This window comes from Chiloscyllium plagiosum, chromosome 36 (assembly GCF_004010195.1).
Source record: "Chiloscyllium plagiosum isolate BGI_BamShark_2017 chromosome 36, ASM401019v2, whole genome shotgun sequence".
Taxonomy (NCBI): Eukaryota; Metazoa; Chordata; class Chondrichthyes; order Orectolobiformes; family Hemiscylliidae; genus Chiloscyllium; species Chiloscyllium plagiosum.
This window is the reverse complement of record NC_057745.1, coordinates 25,904,974-25,917,707: the sequence shown is the minus strand read 5'-3', so window position 1 is coordinate 25,917,707 and position 12,734 is coordinate 25,904,974. Positions and strand designations below refer to the sequence as shown.

Below are 12,734 nucleotides of genomic sequence, written 5' to 3'. Positions count from 1 at the left end.
CTGGTACAATTGCAACATTTAAGAGGCATTTGGATGGGTATATGAATAGGAAGGGTTTGGAGGGATATGGGCTGTGTGCTGGCAGGTGGGACTAGATTGGGTTGGGATATCTGGTCGGCATGGACAGGTTAGACCGAAGGGTCTGTTTCCATGCTGTACATCTCTATGACTCTATATACCCTTTAAAATGGAAAATGTTTGAATAGGTGTAAAAGGGAGAAGGTATGGAAGGTTTTGAGTTATTAAGAGAGGCTGGATAGGCTGAGATGTTTTCCACTGGAGTGTTGGAGGTTGAGGGGTGACCTTACAGAAGTTTAGAAAATCATGAGGGAATGACATAAGGTTAATGGTAGGTGTGTTTTCCCTCAGATGTGGGCTTTCAAGGTGAGAAGAGAGAGATTTAAAAAAGACATGAGGGACAACTTTTTTACGAAGAGGGTAGCTTGTGTGTGGAATGAATTCCTACGGGAGTGGTGGATGCAGGCACAGTAACAACGTTGAAAATACATTTAGGTAAGCACATGAATAGGAAAGGTTTGGCCAGGAGCAGGTAGGTGAGACTAGTTTAGTTTGGGATTATGGTTGGCATGGACTTGCTGGATCAAAGGGTCTGTGTGATACTATGACTTGACCAGTTATCTGTCCTATTATTTGCCTTACCTGCGCTGCCATCGCAGAATTATATTCATTCACAGAGTTATATTCATTCTCAAAGTTCTACTCATTCACAGAATTATTTTAATTTGCAGAATTACATACATTCGCAGAGTTATTCATTCAGAGTTACATTGATTCACAGAGATATATACATTAGCAGAGTTATATACATTCAGTTATATTCATTCACAAAGGTATATTCATTCGCAGAGTTAAATACATTCACAGAGTCATATACATTTATCGAGTTATATTGATTCACAGTTATATTCATTTACAGAGTTATATTCATTCACAGAATTATTTTCATTTGCAGAGTTATATACATTCGCAGACTTATATTGATTCGCAGTCATATTCATTCACAGAGTGATATACATTCGCAGAGTGATATTCATTCGCAGTTATATTCACTCTCAGAGTTATATTCACTCTCAGTTATATTCACTCGCAGAGTTATATTCATTCTCAGAGTTATATATATTCACAGAGTTATATTCCAGAGTGATATTCATTCGCAGTTATATTCACTCTCAGAGTTATATTCACTCTCAGTTATATTCACTCGCAGAGTTATATACATTCACAGAGTGATATTCATTCGCAGAGTTATATTCATTCTCAGAGTTATATATATTCACAGAGTTATATTCATTCATATGACTGTCATAAACTGAGCAGAAACTGAAAACACTTGAAGAGCAGTGGTCAAATACGAGTGATGCCACAGATGCAGACTTTTCATCATAGAAACCTCCTAAAACACCTCCATTGCATTTTGTTTTTATCATATCCTACATGAAAAATATTCATATTTGTAGTACAGGTAGACAACCCTTTATCCGAAATCCCGAAATCTGAAAAGCTCCAAAATCCAAAGGTTTTTCTTTTGTGAAGTTTTTATCTCATTAACAAGGTTGTTTGGCGTGCAAACAGTTAATCCAACTCCACACCCACTGGATGTGTGTCACTGATATGCGACATGGGGGTACATGGCTCAGCACTGACAAGCCTCAATTCTGTCTGAGGGTCCGTAACTCACAGTGAGTCTGCTGCCTGGTAAGACTTTTTAACAATTTCACCATTGAACTGTCACTTATTCCGAAATTTGAAGAATTCCAAAACCCAGCTGGTCACAAGCGTATCAGATAAAGGATTGTGTACCTGTACTTGGATTTGTGAATCCTTGCCATTATTTTCATCATTACCTTTATGCAAGTTCAGAGAGTGGGGAGCAAGGGCAATCAGTCATCCAATATATGTCTCCCTGGAGCTTTTTTTCTCCCCACTGATGTTAAATGGCAGGTTTTGATTCCGCCATTTCAGCCTATCAACAAAAATTGAAAAGACTCCCAACTGGTTATGTGTCAGCAGTATCAGAATGGAATCTCACAGAGCTTTTTTCATATCTATAGTCCAACCTTGTGGATATTTAAGAGTCAGAATATGAGCAAAGTAAATTCCATGGAATTAAACGATGCTTAGTAGATACAACAGAATCTACTTGTGCCATTACCATTTGTATTATAGAATTATTTTTATCAAGAATTTTTAGCTTGCAAGAGAAAATTGTGTTTTAGAAGGCTTAATTGCATGATGAAAGAATGTCCATATTTATAGATCCACAGAGTCATACAACAGATTCTTTAGTCCAAGCCTGTCCATGTCGACCAGGTTTCCCAAACTGATCTAATTCCATTTGCCTGCTCCTGGCCCATATCCCTCCTATTCATGTACTTGTCCAAATGTTTTCAAATGTTGTCACTGTTCCTATATCTACCACTTTTGTCTGGCAGTTCCATAAATGCACCACTCTCTGTGTGAAAAAAGTTGCCCCTCGCGTCCCTTTTAAATCTTTCTCTTCTCTCCTTAAAATTATGCCCTCTAGTTTCAAACTCCTCAACCCAATGGAAAAGACCTTTGGTATTTACCCTATCCACGCCCCTCATGATTTTATAAACCTCCAAAAGGCCACCCTTCAGCCTCCGTCGCTCCAGTGAAAAAAGTCCAAGCCTATCCAAACTCTCCATATAACTCAAAGCCTCCGGTCCCGGTAACTTTTCTGCACAATGTCCAATTTAATAATATCCTTTCTATATAGAAGACAACCAGAACTGTACGTGCCAATTTAAGGTGACACGGAGACTGAAACCTTAACTGCTTTGCCTTCTTGAGCTTTATTTTATTCCTTTCCTGTGAAAAGATCATTGGGTCCAACAGAGTGCGTTCCTCTTTCGTTCAAATTCTTCCATTACACAATTTCAATGTCCCCAACCATTTATTCCATTAGCAAATTATTTCAAGTATTTATCGCCTTCAGCCTAAAGAATTACTTTGAAATAAAGAATCTGTTTTAATTTAGATTTCACTAATTACGTTTTTTCTACTGGTTCTCTCCACCTGACTAACTTGAAGCAATCTTACTATCTAATTAAGCATTTTCAATTTGACACATAGTCCAATATGTATGTGAGAAATGGTGAACAAAGAGCTGAAGAGAAAGATATCAATTGATTGGGGAAGCATCCATAGGGAATGGGGCAGGCAACTCGGGAACGAAGAATGTCTCTAGAGAATGAAGAAGGAGCCTATGGAATGGAGTGTGTGTCCAGAGGAAAGGGGAATATGTCTGTAAAATGGTGGAATTTAAATTCAATAAATATCTCAAATTGAGAGTCTAATGATAACCGTGAATCGATTGTCACAAAATCCCATCTGGTTCACTCATGTCCTTCACGGAAGGAAACTGCCATCCTTACCTCGTCTGGCCTACATGTGACTCCAGAGCCACAGTGGTGTGATTGACTCTTAACTACCCACTGGGTAACTAGGAATAGGCAATAAATGCTGGCCTAGCCAGTAATGCCCTCATGCCAGAATGAATTTTTTAAAAAGTCATTGTGGGTAGTAGGCTTTGTATGTACTGCTGTGTATTTCACCTCCTCGCACCTTATTTACCTGCTATGCTCTCCTGATAGTGTGTTTGTTGTTGTTTCTAGGACTCTGAAAAAAAAGGCTTGATAGGCAAGATCCACATGGTTCAAGACATTGTTATTACAGTCCAAAGTGTCCTGGACACAGCAGCATCGTTTGGTGAAAGAATCAAGAAGTAAGTGTTGTTGTTGGCTTTGAGCTATATAAAGCTATCATTTACTGATCATGCATCCTTACCGTGTGTCAGTTGATATTTGACGATATCACAATGGTTAGATATTTATCAACCAATAGACTCATGGAGTCGTACAGCCCTTTGATCCAACCAATCCATGCCGCCATAATCCCAAACTAAACTGGACCCACCTGCCTGCTGCTGGCCCATATCCCTCCAAACTGTTCCTATTCCTCTACTTACCCAAATGTCTTTCAGAAATCGTAACTGTACTCGTATCCACCACTTCCTCAGGAAGTTCATTCCACAAGCGAACCACCCTCTGTAAAAATGTTACCTCTCATGTCTTTTATAAATCTCTCTCCTCTCACCTTAAAAATGTGTCCCCTCGTCTTGAAATCCCCCATCCTAGGGAATAGACAACTATCATCAACTCCATTTTATACCTCACATTATTTTATAATATTCGATCATGTTGCTTCTCAGCATCCTACACTGCAGTGAAAAAAGTCTTAGCCTGTGCAGCCTTTCTTTATAACTCAAACCTTCCACACCTGGCAACATCCCAGTAAATCTCTTCTGAAACCTCTTCAGCTTAATCATATCCTTCCTATAACTGGGTGACCAGAACTGGACACAGTACTCCAGAAAGGGCCTCACCAGTGTCCTGTACAACCTCAACTTGACTTCCCAATTCCTGTACTCAAAGGTTTGAGCAATGAAGGAAAGTGTGCTAAATGCCTTTTTAACCACCCTGTCTACATGTGATGCAAACTTCAAAGAATTATGTATCCAATGAAGTGTTAACGTGATGGACAAGTTACATTTCCTTCCTTTTGAAATAAGTTCACTGTTTTCTCTTTGCTTGAATTTCATCTTGTTACAACAAAGTTTGATGGGGTGAGTAAATTCCTTGTATTCCATAGGTTGGTATAAGCAGTAATTTCTGAATTTTTAAAAAGGTGCGATTTTTGCCCAATTCCTTCCACACTTGAGCAAAATTCAAATCTACAAAGAACATGCCAGACAGATCTCCTTGAATTAATGAGAAATAAGAAATTAGTTTATTGAAACTGATGATTCTGGATGTAGGTTTGCTTGCTGAGCTGGAAGGTTCGTTTTCAGACATTTCGTCCCCATACTAGGTAACATCATCAGTGAGCCTCCAGTGAAGCACTGGTGGAATGGCCTGCTTTTTATTTATGTGTTTAGGTTTCCTTGGGCTGGTGACATCATTTCTTGTGAAGATGTCATTTCTTGTGGTGATGTTATTTCCTTCCTGTTCTTTTTCTCAAGGGGTGGTAAATGGGATCCAAGTCAATGTGTTTGACAGAGTTCCAGTTGGAATGCCATGCTTCTAGGAATTCTCATGTGTGTCTCTGTTCGGCTTGTCCTAGAACGTATGTGTTGTCCCAGTTGAAGTGGTTTCCTTCCTCATCTGTATGTAAGGATACTAGTGAGAGAGGGTCATATCTTATTGTGGCTAGTTGATGTTCATGTATCCTGGTGGCTAGTTTTCTGCCTGTTTGTTCAATGTAGTATTTATTACAGCTCTTGCAAGGTATTTTGTAAATGACATTAGTTTTGCTTGTTGTCTGTATAGGGTCTTTCAGGTTCATTAGCTGCTGTTTTAGTGTGTTGGTGGGTTTCTGGGCTGCCATGATGCCAAAGGGTCTGAGTAGTCTGGCAGTCATTTACGAGATGTCTTTATGTAGGGGAGAGTGGCTCGGGTTTCTGAGTGTGTTTTGTCTGCTTGTTGCTGAGAAGTCGGCGGAGTGTGTTCATTGGGTACCCGTTCTTTTTGAATACACTGAAGGTGATTTTCCTCTGCTCTGCATAGTCCCTCTGTGCTGCGGTGTGTGGTGGCTCATTGACAAAACATTCTAATGCAGCTTCGTTTGTGGATGTCGGGATGATTGCTTCCTGATGATTCTTCTGGAGACAGCCATACAGCAGCTTTCAATGTTTTTAAAAGATCTCAGATCACAGTCAGTTTTCTCTCAGGACTGATCAATTTTTGCAGAACTTGGCATCACGTTTAAAGAGAGAGAGAGAGAGCGAGAGAGTCTTTGTAATTAATATTACTGCAAAGTCTCTTAGACAGAGTTCCAAATCCATGTCTACTATCATCTAGAAGGAGATGAGCAGCAGATACATGGGAATGCCACCTCCTGAAAGTTCAACTCCATACCACTTACCATCCAGACTTGGGAATATGTCGCCATTTTTTCATTTCCACTGGGTCAAAAATCCTGGAACTGGAACCCTTATAAACCCCTCACTCCCCATAGCCAGTTCACCATCTCCAAGGTACAAGTCAGGAGTGAGATGGAAGACTGCACTTGCCTGGATGGGTGCAACTACAACAACACTCAAGAAGCTAGACATCTGATACTAAGTGTCTTCTACGGAATTACTGAAAGTTTTATGGATAGGGTGCCAATTGGCAATGCCCCAAATCAATCAATCGACCCTCTGATCAAAGAACGAAGATTGACCAGAAACTTGTCTTTCCTGCATTTCTCTGCCAATCCTGCTTGATTGACACCCCTTCAGTGTCACTGGATCAAAATATTGGAACTCCCTCCCTAATGACTTCATGGGTCTGCATATTGCATATGAATTGCAGTCGTTCAAAAAGATAGCTCACCACTGCCTTCGCAAGGGCAGCAAGGGATGGGTAATAAAAGCTGCCCCGCTATGAACACTCACATCCTGTGAATTAATGCAAAATGTTTCTGGATGCTACTCCATGTTGTTCCCCTTTTGTTTCTTTAGCACCAAGCCACAGCTTATATCATGGCCATTCACTGGATACAGATGGGTGAAAACTTGACTGTTGGTCCACAATGGGGACAATCCATTTTTACAGAGTTTCAGAACAGAAGATAAAACGGTTGTTAATGGGGGTGAAGGAGAAAGAAATGTGAAGTGTGTCTGAAAGCGGGATCCTCTCTCCTAAGAGGAAAATCAAGAAGGAATTGTGTGGGCAGCAGGGGGGAAGAATCTGTGAAAAATGTGGGACAGAAATAATAGTCAGTTTCCTGAAGTTATCATAGAATCCCTGTTTGTGGGAACAAGACATTTGGCCCATTGAGTCCAACTCTCTGAGGAGCATCCCATCCAGTACCACCCTATCCCTGTAAATTCATGGACACTATGCGCAATTTAGCATGGCCAATCCACCCTAATCTGCACATCTTTGGACTGTGGGAGGAAACCTACAAGACACAGGGAGGATTTGCACACTCCGCACAGACAGTCACCCGAGGCAGGAATCAAACCTGGGTCCCTGGCGCTGTGAGGCAGCAGTGCTAACCAGCGAGCCATCATGCCACCCTGCAAATTATGGAAGCATTGAGACTTCAAGGCTGTAAAATTCTGAAGTGGAAAATAAGGTGCTGTTCCTTGAGCTTGCATTGTGCTTCATTGGAATATTGCAGCAAGCCCAGCAGAGAAATGTTACCATGAGACCACAAGTAGTTTATGGAAATGGCATTCACAGAAGATGTAACACTTGCCCATTCCCCTCCTCCCTCCTCACTGTCCAAGACCCCAAGCACACTTTCTTGGTGAAACTGAATTTTACTTCTTTCAATCTGCTCTACTGTGTTTGCTGCTCACAATGTGGCCTCCTTTACATTGGCGAGAACAAATGCAGACTTGGTGTCTGCTTTGTGGAGCACCTCTGCTTTGTCCATAGGTATGACCCTGACCTCCTGTGCTTGCCATTTCAATTTGTAGCGATTACCATTGACCAGAAAATAAAATGGATGTGCTATAAATATTGTGGATATAAGAACAGGTCAGGGACTGGGAAGAATGCGGTACACAATTGATCTTGTGACTCTGTAAAACCAGTCTGTCATCTCTGAGACGGAAGGAAAAAGTGAGATAGAATACTCTCTACTTGCGTGGACGGGGAAAGGACCCAACATTGCAATTGCCTTCCTAACTGCCAACTGAACCTGCATGTTAACCTTAAGAGAATCCTGAACTAAGGCTCCCAATTATCTCTGTGCTTCAGATTTCCGAAGCCTGTCCCCGTTTAGAAAATAGTCTACGCCTCTATTCTTCCTATCAAATTGTGTAACCTCACACTTTCCTACATTGCATTCGATCTGCTATTTCTATGTCCACCCTCCTAGCCTGTCCAGGTCCTTCTACAGACTCCCCATTTTCTCAACGCTACCTGTCCCTCCATTTCTCTTTGTGTAATTTGTGAACTTAGCAACAGTGCCCTCAGTTTCCTTCATTTAGATCATTAATATATAACATGAATAGCTGTGGCCCCAATATTGACCCTTGAATAACACCACTAGTCACCAGTTGCTATCCTGAAAAAAAAACCCTTTATCCCCGCTCTCTGTCTTCTGCCAGTCAGCCAATCCTCTACCCATGTCACTACCTTGCCACTAAAGCCGTGAGCTCTTATCTTACTTAGCAGCCTTGTGTGCAGCACCTTGTCAAAACCCTTCTGGAAATCCAAATAGATCATGTTCACTGACTTTCCTTTGCTTGACTTGCTTTTTACCTTCTCAAAGAATTCGGACAGACTTGTCCCCTTGAGGTAACTGTGCTGACTCAGCCCTATTTTACTGTGTGTTTCCCGAGTACTCTGCAGTCTCATCCTTCAAAATGGAATCTTACCATTGGCCGAGGTTAGGCTGACTGGCCTATAGTTGCCTGTCTTCGGTCTCTCTCCCTTCTTCAACAGTGGTGTTACATTAGTCACTTTCCAATCCTCCGGGACCCTCCCTGACTCTAGCGATTCCTGAAAGATCGCTACCAATGTTTCTATAATTTCTTTAGCAATCTCTTTCAGAATTCTGGTGTGTAGTCCATTCTCTTTAGGTGATTTATCCACCTTCAGAGCTTTCAGCTTCCCCAGCACCTTCTCCTTGGCGATGGCCACTACATTCCCCTCTGTGCCCTGACTCTCTTGAAGTTCTGGTATGCTGTTGGTGTCTTCCACTATGAATACTTTTGCAAAGGACCTATTCAGTTCCTCTGCCATCTTTTTGATCCCCATGACGATTTCTCCAGCCTCATTTGCCAGTCGTCCAGTGCCCACTCTTGCCTCTCTTTTACCATTTAGACTTCGAAAAAAAAACCTTGCAGTCTTCTTTTATATTACTAGTTAGCTTACTCTAGTATTCCAGCTTCTCCCTACTTAATGCTTATTTCATTATCCTCTGCTGGTTTTTAAAGGCTTCCCAATCCTCTGGCTTCCCACTAATGCTGTTCCTGACCTCCCTTGTCAGCCGTGATTGCTTCATCCTTCTCTTTGTATGTTTCATTGTCTTTGGGATGAATTTCTGCTGTGCATCCCGAATTACTTCCCCCCCCACCCCCCACCCACCCAGAAACTCCTGCCATTGCTTCACTGTCTTCAATGCTAGGCTCCCCTTCCTGTCAACCCTGGCTAGCTCCCTCTGCATTGAAGGTAAGGCCTGTACTGAAACATCAGTTTGCATTTGCCACCTGCCAAAACACAATAAATATTCAGAGATGATAAAGTACTCAAGGAAACAGTGCCTGTGGCTGTTGACCAAGAATTTTCAGAACAAACAAGAAATAAACACAGATCACGTGTCTTGGAACTCCCATAGTAACACAACAATTAGAATCTTTGTCCAAAGACATCTCTTAACAACTACAGCAGGACCTGAAAGACTCTGAATGTTTCTCTCTGCACTTTAATGAATTCATTGATATGCCAACACAGTCCAGTTGCTTGTTTTTGGGTGCATGGCTTTTAAGGAATTAACAACTGAAATAGATCTTCTCACCCTTTAAAGGGAGAAACAAAATTGAAGATATCAAAAACAAATTCAAAAGATACGTGTTTGAGAAAAATATTCTAATGAAGAAGCTGATTCCCATAATGGTGCGCAGTGTAGGCTTTGTGGCATTTTCCAGAAATTATCCTGATTTCTATCTTCTGTCGATTGTCACTGTATTATCCCACAGCAAGCATTAATGCGTAAAGCTCTAGAATTTTTCATGTAATGACAGTTGTTAAGATTGTAAGCTCGATTCAAGCAAGAGCCCTTCAGCACTGCTTGTTTAAATCCTTACTCCACAATGACCATCACCAATAAGAGACACCATAACCACCGCCCCTTGACATTCAACGGTATTACCATCACTGAATCCCCCACTGTCAACATCCTTGGGGTTGCCATTGACCAGAAACTCAACTGAACTCACAACATAAACTCAGTGACTACAAGAGCGGTCAGAGACTGGGGATACTGCGATGAGTAACTCACCTCATGACACCCCAAAGTCTATCCACCACCTACAAGGCACAAGTCAGGAGTGTGATGGGATGCTCTCAACTTGCCTGGAGAGTGCAGCTCCAACAACATTCAAGAAGCTTGACACCATCCAGGACAAAACAATCCACTTGACTGACACCACATTTACAAACATTCAATCCCTCCACCACCAGTGTGTGCTATCTACAAGATGCACAGCAGAAATTCACCAAAGATCCTTAGACAGCACCTTCCAAACGCTCGACCGCTTCCATCTAGAAGGACAAGGGCAGCAAGTACTTGGGAACACCACCACCTGCAAGTTCCCGTCCAAGCCACTCACTACCCTGACTTGGAAATATACCACTGTTGCTTCACAGTTGGGTCAAAATCCTGAAATTCCTTCCCTACCGGCATTGTGGATCAACCCACAGCAAGTTGACAGCAGTGATTCAAGAACGCAGCTCTAGGGCAAATAGGATTGGGCTATCAATGCTAGCCAGCCAGTGATATCCAAGTCCCAGAAATGAATAAAAAAAAAGCTTAAAGCTGTCTACAGTGAACTAATCCTTCATGCTGATGTGAGGTGTTAAGGTGAGAGACATGTTCTGTAAAGAATTATAGGTCTGATGCCTGAAATCATCACTTTTCTTCAATCAAGAAATGAAGTGCTGCCAGACAATGTGTGGTTACTCCACTTTGTGTTTCTTATAGACCCAATGTCAGAACTGAACTGAGCTGCAGGGAAAGGACAGAGACTTAGCACATAGATCAATGTGATGAAGGTATTAGAATTGAAACTGGGTCTATGGTTCTCCCAATTTAAACAAAATGCTGTAACACATTTGAGTTTCAAAAGAATACTAGGGAAAAAAATCAAAAGAAAGAAAATGGCTTGAAGCAGTAAGCATCTATGCACACCTAAGGAAATTAGCAACAAGACAGTTCTTGAATTAGATGTGATGAAACAATCTGTCACGTTTGTCTCAAATCCATTCATTCAAGTTGATGGTTGGTGGGTTGGCTATCAAATTCCAAACAGGTGTTTGATTTATGAATCAGTGGAATTAATGCAGAGGTAATAGCAATGCAAAATGATCCCCCGCTTTTCGAATGATCGCTTTATGCAATTTCTCTTTTACGAAAGAGCTACATTAGTACCTGTTGTCGCAAATCCGAAGTGGAATTTCGCTTTTACGACAAACGGCGATGCTTTTTCCCACATGAGTCATGCACCTTTGCTTTACGCCATTTTTGGCTCACAAAAGGTTTCCTGAGAACGCTCTACTTTCGTATAGCAGGGCCTACCTGTGTTCAGCTGAAAGTCAGACCAACTTCAGACTTTTGGGAACTTGGAAACTGAAAAATATCCACTCCTATCGCCTGTGTATTGAAAATGAAAGCTTTGTTTGGTTCCACGCACCTCTGTGAGACAATCTTCTCCCAAATGAAGACAGTCAACTATCCATGTTCACACTGGCCTCTCAGATACCCATTCGTTGGAGAGTATATGACCAGCAACTCAAATGATAACCCAGACTTCAACGTACTGGCAGATAATGTGCAGTCACAGGTGTCACACTGAGATGTTGGTGAGTAGAAGGCAAAATAAATTATTTTAGATTTATGTATCACTAAAAATAAATTCTTCATTTGAAATTTTCCCTGGGGTAGATCCTGGTTTGCACTTAAATCCAAAAGGTGTTCTTGTTTGTAAAAGATTTGAGACCGCTGTTCTTGGATGTTCTGAAAATATTTAGAAATCGAAATCATGGACTGGAGCTTCTCCTTACTCAATGACCCTGAACCAGTAACGAGGATAGGAATCCAAGTTTTGAATAGGAGTCATTGTTGCAGAAATTAAAGGTTGTAATTTGGATATGTCCACTCCAGACAAGACATATAATAATGGATATCTAAAAAGAAAGCCTCAAGCTGGATGAATAGTACCATAAAGCAGATTGAATAACTTCTTAAAAATACGCAGCCAACCTCCATTAAAATCAAGTTTACTTTTTTGAACAATATATCTGCATTACAATTCCTTTTCCGAACGTTACAGTTTTCTTTTCAGAACTAATGCGTGGCGATAACTTACATTCACGGCTTTGAGTGCAAAATCTAATTTAGCCCAGAAATTAACTTCCTAAAAGTTGTAACAAAATTTCACTCATAGCGCAATTAAAACAGAGAATTATCTGGCTTTCTTTGGAAATTGAGTGCACTGAAGTGGATGAACATCAGGAAATTGGGACAGAAATGTAACAACTCTTCCAGGACGTATTGTTAAGTGGAATAACTCTTTTGTTGACTTTGTATATTGTTTGTCAGTACGTTTTGGAGCATTGGTTTTTAATATATTTACAGTATATTAAATCACCTTATTAAAAGAGGGTACCCGAATTAATAAAATATTCTTCCTGTACTTTCATATAATCTTTCTTGCACTTAGCTATTAATTGTAGCTGGTAAGTACACACAAACACAATTCATCATCCAGTGATCATATATTGCTGTGAATTAATCAGCTACTAGTAGATTGTAGTCATTGATTTTTGCACATAATCACATCTATTAGTCTTTGTATTTTGCAATAGCATTAGGAATATATCGACAGTGTGAAAACCCACAACCCAGATTGGAAGCATATATCAATTAGCAATTTTTTTTCTGCAGCATTCACAAAATACAAATATTATACCAGA

At 40.8% G+C, this 12,734-nt stretch overlaps 1 protein-coding gene across 8 annotated transcripts in view; it reads left to right on the top strand.

Annotated features, from left to right (window-relative positions):
- Window positions 1–12,734, top strand: part of LOC122541051 (multiple C2 and transmembrane domain-containing protein 2-like) — a 476,548-nt gene that overhangs the window by 427,221 nt on the left and 36,593 nt on the right. For 7 of the 8 annotated variants that reach the window (XM_043677545.1, XM_043677546.1, XM_043677549.1 and 4 more), the window contains one exon: window positions 3,657–3,766. In XM_043677545.1, coding sequence (XP_043533480.1) covers window positions 3,657–3,766 — 110 coding nt within the window. Of the gene's footprint in view, window positions 1–3,656; window positions 3,767–12,734 lie in introns of those variants that run through there. The other variant, XR_006309501.1, reaches the window with a different exon arrangement.